At 38.1% G+C, this 12,143-nt stretch overlaps 1 protein-coding gene across 5 annotated transcripts in view; it reads right to left on the reverse strand.

Annotated features, from left to right (window-relative positions):
- VPS13A (vacuolar protein sorting 13 homolog A) overlaps positions 1–12,143 on the reverse strand; it is a 265,017-nt gene that overhangs the window by 99,855 nt on the left and 153,019 nt on the right. For all 5 annotated transcript variants that reach the window (XR_010322961.1, XR_010322960.1, XM_064291207.1 and 2 more), the window contains one exon: positions 10,682–10,832. Coding sequence is in view for 3 of the 5 variants with exons in the window: in XM_064291207.1 (XP_064147277.1) it covers positions 10,682–10,832 (151 nt within the window). In the remaining 2 variants the exon portion in view is untranslated. The remainder of the gene's footprint in view (positions 1–10,681; positions 10,833–12,143) is intronic.

A 12,143-nucleotide genomic window follows, 5' to 3' on the forward strand; every position in this document is an offset into this window, starting at 1 on the left:
CTCATGAGTTATTTAGAAGTTTAATGTCCACATATTCAAGTTTTTTTATACCAATTATTGATTTTCTAATATAATTTCACATGGTCAGAACACTTTATGGGCCAGGATATAGTCTATCTATGTGAACATTCCAGGAGCCCTTATAAAAATGAGTATTCTGCAAATTTTGGGTATATTATTATACTAATCACAATTAGGTCAAATGTCTTGATTGTTGTTGCTGTGTGCTGTTGAGCCGATTCTAACTCACAGGGACCATATGGGACACAGCAAAACTGTCTCATAGGGTTTTTTAGGCTGTAACCTTTAAGGGAGCAGATTACCTATTTAAATCTTCTTCATTCTTTCTGATCATTTTTTTTTTCTATATTCTACCAAATACTAAGAGTGGTGTGTGAAAATTTCCAATTATCATTCTGTGTATGTCTATTTTCCCATATAGTTGTCAATTATTAAATATATTTTGAAGCTCTTTTTTTTTTTTTTTTTGGTTTACACGTTTAGGATTATTATATCTACTTGGTGAACTGACCCTTTATCATTATTTTGAAAATCAAAAACCAAAAATTCAAAAAGAGACATTTATGAGAAAATAAGGAAACATCTGAACCCTTATTAGATATTTCATGGTTTTAAGGAAGTATTGCTAATTTTTTAGGGGTGATAATGGTACCATAAGTGTATTTTAATAATAAAGTCTTTATTCCTTTATTGCTTATAGAAATATAGGGATTAATGGTATAATATCTGGAATTTATTTTAAAATAATTCAGTGGGGTACGGGCCGTGGAAAAAGAGGAGGATTACAGTGGTAACAAAATCAGCCATATGTTACTTATTGTTGAAACTGAGTGACGGTGCATGTGGGCTCATTACCCCTCTATGTTGGTGTATGTGTGAAAATTTCCAAAAGAAAATGATTAAAATAATATATTTAAGTCTCTATTTCTTGTTCTATCAATTTTAGACATTACCTTTTCACTGCCCACTATGGAAGTTGAAGATATCTATGTCCTTACCATATCCTCCACCTGTCCTGCCTTCTTCCCAGCTTTAGTAAGTTATGTTCTTACTTCTGTATTATCACGGTTAATAACATTTACATTCTCAGTTTACATAGTAAGTATATCATATGTTGTTTAACCATGACTATGTAAATATTTTTGCAACAATGACACAGTGCATCACTCAAAAAAAGAAGAGATCCTCTGCTCTCACATTCTAACAATTCAAAATTCATTCTGCTTCTTTTCTGCAACACGACACATAATAGAAATCTCCTCTTAACAAGAGAAAACAACTTCTTCCTCCTGTTGCTTAGGTAAGTCATTTCCTCATCCTACATATTATATGATACTCATGTTATTTTTCTTTTTCAAGGCATTCTCCCACTTGAAGGCATTTTTTTCTATTTTTTCTTAAAGTATTGGAATTTCTTTTTAATGAAGATCAATTACTTTCTAGCTCAGTCACACATGTAATTCTTTGATTCCTTGTCAAAGTACCCCTGGGTAGGCCCACTATGTTTGGATCCCTGTTTTCCTCTTTCCTGGATTCCTTGTTTTTCTGGTTGGAATATTATTTCAAACTAATTTTTTAGGAATGGATATGAGGGAAGTAACTGAGTCACTGAAAATCTGAGAATTATTTTCGTATTTGGATAAAAGTTTGGCTGTGTATAGAATCATAGCTTCAAAGTCATTTCCCTTAGAATTTTGAATGTATTACTTCACTGTCTTCTGTCATTCAGCCATTCAGTTTTGTTGATGGTAAATCTCATTTCAATCTTTCTCTTTCTTTTTTTTTAAATTAATTTTTATTAAGCTTCAAGTAAACATTTCCCTTTCCAATCAGTCTGTCACATGTAAGTTTACATACATCTTACTCCCTTCTCCCACTTGCTCTCCCCCTATTGAGTCAGCCCTTTCAGACTCTCGTTTCGTGCCAATTTTGCCATCTTCCCTCTCTCTCTATCTTCCCATCCCCCCTCCAGTCAAGAGTTGCCAACACACTCTCCAGTGTCCACCTGATTTAATTAGCTCACTCTTCATTAGCATCTCTCTCCCCCCAGCTGACCAGCCCTTTTCATGCCTGATGAGTTGTCCTCGGGGATGGTTCCTGTCCTGTGGCATCAGAAGGTCTGGGGAGCATTGTCTCTGGGATTCCTCTAGTCGCAGTCATACCATTAAGTGTGGTCTTTTTATGAGAATTTGGGGTCTGTATCCCATTGGTCTCCTGCTCCCTCAGGAGTTGTCTGTTGTGCTCCCTAACAGGGCAGACATCGATTCTGGCCGGGCACCAACTAGTTCTTCTGATCTCAGGATAATGTAGGTCTCTGATTCATGTGGCCCTTTCTGTCTCTTGGGTTCTTAGTTATCGCGTGACCTTGGTGTTCTTCCTTTGCCTTTGCTCCAGGTGGGTTGAGACCAATTGATGTATCTTAGATGGCCGCTTGTTGGCATTTAGGACCCCAGGCGCCACAATTCAAAGTGGGATGCAGAATGTTTTCATAATAGAATTATTTTGCCCATTGACTTAGAAGTCCCCTCAAACCAAGTTCCCCCGACCCCAGCCCCTGCTCCGCTGACCTTTGAAGCTTTCATTTTATCCCGGAAACCTCTTTGCTTTTGGTCCAGTCCAATTAGGCTGACCTTCCTTGTATTGAGTGTTGTCTTCCCCTTCACCCAAAGCAGTTCTTATCTACTGATTGATCAATAAAAAGCCCCCTCCCTCCCTCCCCCCTTTGTAACCACAAAAGTATGTGTTCTTCTCCGTTTTTTCTATTTCTCAAGATCTTATAATAGTGGTCTTATACAATATTTGTCCTTTTGCCTCTGACTCATTTCGCTCAGCATAATGCCTTCCAGATTCCTCCATGTTATGAAATGTTTCAGAGATTCGTCACTGTTCTTTATCGATGCGTAGTATTCCATTGTGTGAATATACCACAATTTATTTACCCATTCATCCGTTGACGGACATCTTGGATGCTTCCAGCTTTTTGCTATTGTAAACAGAGCTGCAATAAACATGGGTGTGCATATATCTGTTTGTGTGAAGGCTCTTGTATCTCTAGGGTATATTCCAAGAAGTGGGATTTCTGGGTTGTATGGTAGTTCTATTTCTAACTGTTTAAGATAACGCCAGGTGGATGTCCAGAGTGGTTGTACCATTTTACAATCCCACCAGCAGTGTATGAGAGTTCCAATCTCTCCGCAGCCTCTCCAACATTTATTATTTTGTGTTTTTTGGATTAATGCCAGTCTAGTTGGTGTGAGATGGAATCTCATCGTAGTTTTAATTTGCATTTCTCTAATGGCTAATGATCGGGAGCATTTTCTCATGTATCTGTTGGCTGCCTGAATATCTTCTTTAGTGAAATGTGTGTTCATATCCTTTGCCCACTTCTTGATTGGGTTGTTTGTCTTTTTGTGGTTTAGTTTTGACAGAATCATGTAGATTTTAGAGATCAGGCACTGGTCTGAGATGTCATAGCTGAATATTCTTTCCCAGTCTGTAGGTGGTCTTTTTACTCTTTTGGTGAAGTCTTTAGATGAGCATAGGTGTTTGATTTTTAGGAGCTCCCAGTTATCTGGTTTCTCTTCATCATTTTTGGTAATGTTTTGTATTCTGTTTATGCCCTGTATTGGGGCTCCTAGGGTTGTCCCTATTTTTTCTTCCATGATCTTTATCGTTTTAGTCTTTATGTTTAGGTCTTTGATCCACTTGGAGTTAGTTTTTGTGCATGGTGTGAGGTATGGGTCCTGTTTCATTCTTTTGCAAATGGATATCCAGTTATGCCAGCACCATTTGTTAAAAAGACTATCATTTCACCAATTGACTGACACTGGTCCTTTGTCAAACATCAACTGCTCATACGTGGATGGATTTATATCTGGATTCTCAATTCTGTTCCATTGGTCTATGTGCCTGTTGTTGTACCAGTACCAGGCTGTTTTGACTACTGTAGCTGTATAATAGGTTCTGAAATCAGGTAGAGTGAGGCCTCCCACTTTCTTCTTCTTTTTCAGTAATGCTTTGCTTATTCGGGGGTTCTTTCCCTTCCATGTGAAATTAGTGATTTGTTTCTCTATCCCCTTAAAATATGACATTGGTATTTGGATTGGAAGTGCGTTATATGTATAGATGGCTTTTGGTAGAATAGACATTTTTACTATGTTAAGTCTTCCTATCCATGAGCAGGGTATGTTTTTCCACTTAAGTATGTCCTTTTGAATTTCTTGTAGCAGAGTTTTATAGTTTTCTTTGTATAGGTCTTTTACATCCCTGGTAAGATTTATTCCTAAGTATTTTATCTTCTTGGGGGCTACTGTGAATGGTATTGATTTGGTTATTTCCTCTTCGGTGTTCTTTTTGTTGATGTAGAGGAATCCAGGTGATTTTTGTATGTTTATTTTATAACCTGAGACTCTTCCAAACTCTTCTATTAGTTTCAGTAGTTCTCTGGAGGATTCCTTAGGGTTTTCCATGTATACAATCATGTCATCTGCAAATAGTGATAGCTTTACTTCCTGCTTGCCAATCTGGATACCCTTTATTTCTTTGTCTAGCCTAATTGCCCTGGCTAGGACTTCAAGTACGATGTTGAATAAGAGCGGTGATAAAGGGCATCCTTGTCTGGTTCCCGTTCTCAAGGGAAATGCTTTCAGGTTCTCTCCATTTAGAGTGATATTGGCTGTTGGCTTTACACAGATGCCCTTTATTATGTTGAGGAATTTTCCTTCAATTCCTATTTTGGTAAGAGTTTTTATCATAAATGTGTGTTGAACTTTGTCAAATGCCTTTTCTGCATCTATTGATAAGATCATGTGGTTTTTATCTTTTGTTTTATTTATGTGATGGATTACATTAATGGTTTTTCTGATATTAAACCAGCCTTGCATACCTGGTATAAATCCCACTTGATCAGGGTGAATTATTTTTTTGATGTGTTGTTGGATTCTATTGGCTAGAATTTTGTTGAGGATTTTTGCATCTATGTTCATGAGGGATATAGGTCTATAATTTTCTTTTTTTGCAATGTCTTTACCTGGTTTTGGTATCAGGGAGATGGTAGCTTCATAGAATGAGTTGGGTAGTATTCCGTCTTTTTCTATGCTTTGAAATACCTTCAGTAGTAGTGGTGTTAAGTCTTCTCTGAAGGTTTGGTAGAACTCTGCAGTGAAGCCGTCTGGGCCAGGACTTTTTTTTGTTGGGAGTTTTTTGATTACCGTTTCAATCTCTTTTTTTGTTATGGGTCTATTTAGCCGTTCTACTTCTGAATGTGTTAGTTTAGGTAGGTAGTATTTTTCCAAGAATTTATCCATTTCTTCTAGATTTTCAAATTTGTTAGAGTACAATTTTTCGTAGTAATCTGAAATGATTCTTTTAATTTCATTTGGCTCTGTTGTGATGTGGTCCTTCTCGTTTCTTATTTGGGTTATTTGTTTCCTTTCCTGTTTTTCTTTAGTCAGTCTAGCCAATGGCTTATCAATTTTGTTAATTTTTTCAAAGAACCAGCTTTTGGCTTTGTTAATTCTTTCAATTGTTTTTCTGTTCTCTAATTCATTTAGTTCAGCTCTAATTTTTATTATTTGTTTTCTTCTGGTGCCTGATGGGTTCTTTTGTTGCTCACTTTCTATTTGTTCAAGTTGTCGGGACAGTTCTCTGATTCTGGCTCTTTCTTCTTTTTGTATGTGTGCATTTATCGATATGAATTGGCCTCTGAGCACTGCTTTTGCTGTGTCCCAGAGGTTTTGATAGGAAGTATTCTCCTTCTCGTTGCTTTCTAAGAATTTCCTTATTCCCTCCTTGATGTCTTCTATAACCCAGTCTTTTTTCAGGAGGGTATTGTTCATTTTCCAAGTATTTGATTTCTTTTCCCTAGTTTTTCTGTTATTGATTTCTAGCTTCATTGCCTTGTGGTCTGAGAAGATGCTTTGTAATATTTCGATGTTTTGGATTCTGCAAAGATTTGTTTTATGACCTAATATGTGGCCTATTCTAGAGAATGTTCCATGTGCACTAGAAAAGAAAGTGTATTTTGCAGCAGTTGGGTGGAGAGTTCTGTATAAGTCAATGAGGTCAAGTTGGTTGATTGTTGTAAGTAGGTCTTCCGTGTCTCTATTGAGCTTCTTACTGGATGTCCTGTCCTTCTCCGAAAGTGGTGTGTTGAAGTCTCCTACTATAAATGTGGAGGTGTCTATCTCGCTTTTCAATTCTGTTAAAATTTGACTTATGTACCTTGCAGCCCTGTCATTGGGTGCATAAATATTTAATATGGTTATGTCTTCCTGATCAATTGTCCCTTTTATCATTATATAGTGTCCTTCTTTATCCTTTGTGGCGGATTTAAGTCTAAAGTCTATTTTGTCAGAAATTAATATTGCTACTCCTCTTCTTTTTTGCTTATTATTTGCTTGATATATTTTTTTCCATCTTTTGAGTTTTAGTTTGTTTGTGTCTCTAAGTCTAAGGTGTGTCTCTTGTAGGCAGCATATAGATGGCTCGTGTTTCTTTATCCAGTCCGTGACTCTCTGTCTCTTTATTGGTGCATTTAGTCCATTTACATTCAGCGTAATTATAGATAAATAAGTTTTTAGTGCTGTCATTTTGATGCCTTTTCATGTGAGCTGTTGGCCATTTCATTTTTCCACATGCTTTTTTGTGCTGAGACGTTTTTCTTAGTAGCTTGTGAGATCCTCATTTTCATAATGTTTAACTTTATGTTAGTTGAGTCGTTACGTTTTTCTTGGCTTTTTTCTTGAGTTATGGAATTGATATTCCTTTTTGTGGTTACCTTATTATCTACCCCTATTTTTCTAAGTAAAAACCTAACTTGTATCCTTCTATATCGCCTTGTATCACTCTCCATCTGGCAGTTCAATGCCTCCTATATTTAGTCCCTCTTTTTGATTATTGTGATCGTTTATCTATTGATTTCCATGATTTCCTGTTATGTGTATTATTTTGTTTATTTATTTATTTTTTAGAATTAATCTTAATTTGTTTGTTTTTGTGCTTTCCCTATTTGAGTTGCATTGATATCAGGACGTTCTGTTTTGTGACCTTGTATTGTGCTGGTACCTGATATTATTGGTCATCAGGTCGAACAATCTCCTTTAGCATTTCTTGCAGTCTTGGTTTAGTTTTTGCAAATTCTCTAAACTTGTGTTTATCTGTAAATATCTTAATTTCTCCGTCATATTTCAGAGAGAGTTTTGCTGGATATATGATCCTTGGTTGGCAGTTTTTCTCCTTCAGTGCTCTGTATACGTCGTCCCATTCCCTTCTTGCCTGCATGGTTTCTGCTGAGTAGTCTGAACTTATTCTTATTGATTCTCCCTTGAAGGAAACCTTTCTTTTCTCCCTGGCTGCTTTTAAAATTTCCTGTTTGTCTTTGGTTTTGGCAAGTTTGATGATAATATGTCTTGGTGTTTTTCTTTTTGGATCAATCTTAAATGGGGTTCGATGAGCATCTTGGATAGATATCCGTTCGTCTTTCATGATGTCAGGGAAGTTTTGTGTCAGGAGTTCTTCAACTATTTTCTCTGTGTTTTCTGTCCCCCCTCCCTGTTCTGGGACTCCAATCACTCGCAAGTTATCCTTCTTGATAGAGTCCCACATGATTCTTAGGGTTTCTTCATTTTTTTTAATTCTTTTATCTGATTTTTTTTCAGCTATGTTGGTGTTGATTCCCTGGTCCTCCAGAAGTCCCAGTCTACATTCTAATTGCTCGAGTCTGCTCCTCTGACTTCCTATTGCGTTGTCTAATTCTGTAATTTTATTGTTAATCTTTTGGATTTCTACATGCTGCCTCTCTATGGATTCTTGCAACTTATTAATTTTTCCACTATGTTCTTGAATAATCTTTTTGAGTTCTTCAACAGTTTTATCAGTGTGTTCCTTGACTTTTTCTGCAGTTAGCCTAATTTCATTTGTGATGTCTTTATGCATTCTGTAAATTAGTTTTTTATATTCTGTATCTGATAATTCCAGGATTGTATCTTCATTTGGGAAAGATTTTGATTCTTTTGTTTGCGGGGTTGGAGAAGCTGTCATGGTCTGTTTCTTTATGTGGTTTGATATGGACTGCTGTCTCCGAGCCATCACTGGGAAACTAGTTTTTCCAGGTAATCAGCTAAAAAAAAATGCAGTCAGATCCCTATCTGAATTCTCCCTCTGGCTCAGGGTATTCGGATGTTAATGGAGCCGCCTGGGGAGGGTGGGGGAGGGATCAGAGAGCTAGGAGTGTAGCACCTCAGAATATAGAGCTGATCCCCGCGTTCACTCTCCACCCACGCCCGTCAAAATCCCGGGGGGACGGCTCCCCGGCTGGGACGCTGCTCTCCCCGCTCCAAGACCATTCACTTCCTCTCGGGGACTTCTTCCTCCGGCGCGCCACTCCCCTCGCGCGAACTGGGTGGGCGTCGCCTGCACGAAAGGCTGGGCCCTCCCCCGGGGTCAATTCAGGGGAATATGACTGGTCCCTGTGCTCACGCCCTGCCCGTGCCTGCCAAAATCCCAGCGGGACGGCTCCCCGGCTGGGACTCTGCTCTCCCCGCTCTGAGACCAGTTACTTCCTCCCGGGGACTTCTCCCTCTGGTGCGCCGCGCCGCACGTGCGAACTGGGTAGGCGTCGCCCGCAAGAACGTCTGGGCCCCCCCTCCGGGTCGCTTTAGGGAAATATAGCTGATCCCCACGCTCGCGCCACGCCCGCTTCCCGCCAAACTCCCGGTGGGACAGCTCCCCAGGTGGGACACTGCTCTCCCCGCTCCAAGATCAGTCACTGCCTCCCGGGTGCTTCTCCCACCGGCTGCGCCGTTACGCCGCCCGCGCCAACCGTCTAGGCTCCCTCCCGGTATGTGTTCGGGGGGTAGGGCTGGGCCCCTTGTCTGTGCCGTCTGCCCCCCTGGGCTCTGCCCCAGATCGGGCTCCGAAGGTCACCTGCCTGGTACGCTGGCTCCTGGTTCTGAAAACAATCGCTGTCTGCCCGTATTTGTTCGTTCTCTGTCTCTAAGTCTGTGTTTGTTGTTCAGAGTTCGTAGATTGTTATGTATGTGATCGATTCACTTGTTTTTCCGAGTCTTTGTTGCAAGAGGGATCCGCAGTAGCGTCCACCTAGTCCGCCATCTTGGCCCCGCCTCCGAAGAGAGAGCTCTTTTTCTTTCTTGGTCCCTAATAAACAGCCTGTTTCTTTTCTCTGAAACTCTAAATATCTTGCCCTTGTTGTTTTAACAGTGCAAGAAAATGTGTTTGCCTGGAGAGTCTTTAATTATTCAATCTGCTTGGAACTCAGTGGATTCTTTACATATGAAGAGTGAGCTTCAGTGTTTACTTAGCTCTGGGAAGTTTTCTTCTATTAATTCTTTAAAAATTTTGTCTCTTCCATTTTCTCAGTTCTTTCTCCTGAAATACATATTGTGGAATTGAACCTTCTGAAGTGAAGCTCTATCACTCTTAAGTTTTATTATATTTTCTATCTCTGTACTCTTTTTTTTTTCCTTCTATGTCATGGGAGATTACATCAACTATATGTTCCAACTGATTATTAATTCTAATTCCATGTTTAGTAGGGTTTTTTGTTTGTTTTAAGTTCAACAATCGTATTTTTATTTTCCAAGAACCCTTTCCTATCCTTGAATTTTTTTTTTGGGGGGGGGCAGGTAGGTAGGGTCCTGTTCTCATATCTTCTGAAAATCCTCTGAGAATACGAATTAGAGTTTGCTTTTTTATTTATTCACATTCTCTTCTGTTCTCTCAATTGTCTCCATTTCCTCAGGAAACACTACTCTGTTTACCTTTGTTTCTTTCACGCTTGTTCTCTTGTAATTTTCTTCATATCTGTTACATCAGTCTGGCCATTCATATTCAACAGTAAAGGACTGATTTCATTATTCTAGCCAGTAAGGACGGAGCTTTCTCTGTAGCATTGTAAAGGTGGGTTGCCTCTCTGCTAGAGCTCTCCCTGACTGGAAAAATGATGTAATACCTCAGGGCTTTGCATGAGGTGGGGGAACTTTATGGATTACGAGGTTTCACACTTGGGTGTGCAGTGTATAAACCAACCCAAAATACCAGAATGAGGAGGCCTTTATTCTTGTAAAGCAAAATCATCTTAGCAGTCGTAATTCCCTCAAATCTTTGTACGTGCTCATGCTCAACCCGGAACCCAGCCAGGTTCCACATGTCAGGCTAGATCCAACACTGGATGCACCCCTTTTTTGAGTTACAGTTCCCTCTGCTCTGTTCTTTCTATCTTCTAGGTATTTGTAGAAATTCATCACCCACTAATGATCATCCTCTCTTGCTACCTCTAATATTATGATACTCCTATTTAGCAATACAGAATATTTCATCCGGGGTACATGTTACACAAAGGTAAATGGGGGAGGAAGGAAGGAAGGAGGAAAATTGAAAATAAGGGCCTACAGAGATGTTAGGAAACACAGAAAAAAATACTAAGGAATTTTGTTACAACAGGCCTAGGAACTTCAAAGAAGAAAAATGAATATAACGACATAGATAACTCAGAGATGTCTAAGTAAAATCAGAGAATTAGAAAAAAAAATCCTATTTTACTCAGAACCAGGGAAAGGAAGAAAGGAAGGATGGATGGAATGAAGGGAGGAAAGAAGAAAAGAAGCGAGAGAGAAAAGCTAATTTACGGTTAAGGGCATACCTCCTGAATGGTGTGAGGCATTAGTAACTCCACTAGTAACACTAGACTGGTCCTTCATTACAGCAGGGGAGGCACTGCCACCTTCTTCATACCATATATTGCCATACAATGTTTTAAAAACAGTTGTTATATCTTCTTGACTGAGAATGAACTGTTAAAAAATAAGATTTATTTATTTCAACATTAATTCATATAGTTAAGATTCTCATATGAGGAAAATGAAAGACTGTTTCATTTCTATCCTCTACAAAACCGATCTTTGTATTAAAAAATTTCTACTAACTAAAAATTCAGTTTTCTAAATGACCATATGATCTTTATTACCTGGTGAAGTATGCCAATACCAGCAACGCTACCAATAATAAACTTTTTTGTTATGAATGTTTCCACTAATCCAGTAGTTTTAAACCTTAAATATGAAGCCTGATCTTTAGGTAGTTGTCTAACTATTTTATATTTTTTTGGTTAGTAATCACCTCTATTTACAAATATGTTGTTGTTGACAGCTGCCATCTAATCAGCCCCCGACTCATGGTGACTCCATGCAGTCAATATATGATACTTGTATAATGAAAAATAATTTATAGTGAGTTTTAGATGTATAATTTTATTTGAAGCTCACAAAAGCCCTGAGCATAAAGAATGTAATTCTGATTTTATAAAATAAAAAGCTGAAGCTTAAATGGTTAAGTAACATGCTTAAATCCACACATAAAGAACTCAAAGAACAAACTCCAAACCCCACATGTTAACTAATTTAACCTAAAATCAACAGCATAAGGCCTGTCTTGACAGCAGTCATATAAAAAAGACCTAAGAGCTTTATATCTATCTGTTTAATTAAGACAGACAATTTTCTTAAGTCATTTTTGGCTCACTCATAAACTTGGCAAAAAAAAGAAAAAGTTTTTTAACTTACTTATATTTCCAGTTGTCACAGCCCCAAGAGGATAATTTCAATCCCTCATAATTTAACTGTTTTATTTGTACCAGGCTTCCTTTGAGTGCATTTCAAAGGCGATATTCTAATCTAGTGTTTTAAGATTAAATTTATGTTTATCTATCTTATTCATGCTAATTATGTTTTATAGATTTTTATCTGTTTTGTTTTACCAATATCAAGAGACTTAAAATATTTAAGAAGACATTTACATCTGTAGCCCTGTAAACTGAGGAGTCCACATTATCTTAAACACCATGTTTTAAATTTCAATCATGTTTTAAATTTCATCATCATGTTTTAAATTTCAACATACTTTTGACTTAGTCTGAAATTCCTAAAAGGACAGTTTTTTCTTTTTGAATACAATTTTTATAGGCAGAAATAGAAAGGGAAAATGGGGGTGTGGTGTGGGGAATAGGGTTTGTTAATTTAGTATGTTTCCTAAAGAAACCTCCCAGAGTATATGTTGCTGCCACTCAATAAAGCATGTGACACAATTTGACTCCAGTCCAGCCAAGA

The sequence above is a fragment of the Loxodonta africana genome, chromosome 9 (genome assembly GCF_030014295.1).
Source record: "Loxodonta africana isolate mLoxAfr1 chromosome 9, mLoxAfr1.hap2, whole genome shotgun sequence".
Lineage (NCBI taxonomy): Eukaryota > Metazoa > Chordata > Mammalia > Proboscidea > Elephantidae > Loxodonta > Loxodonta africana.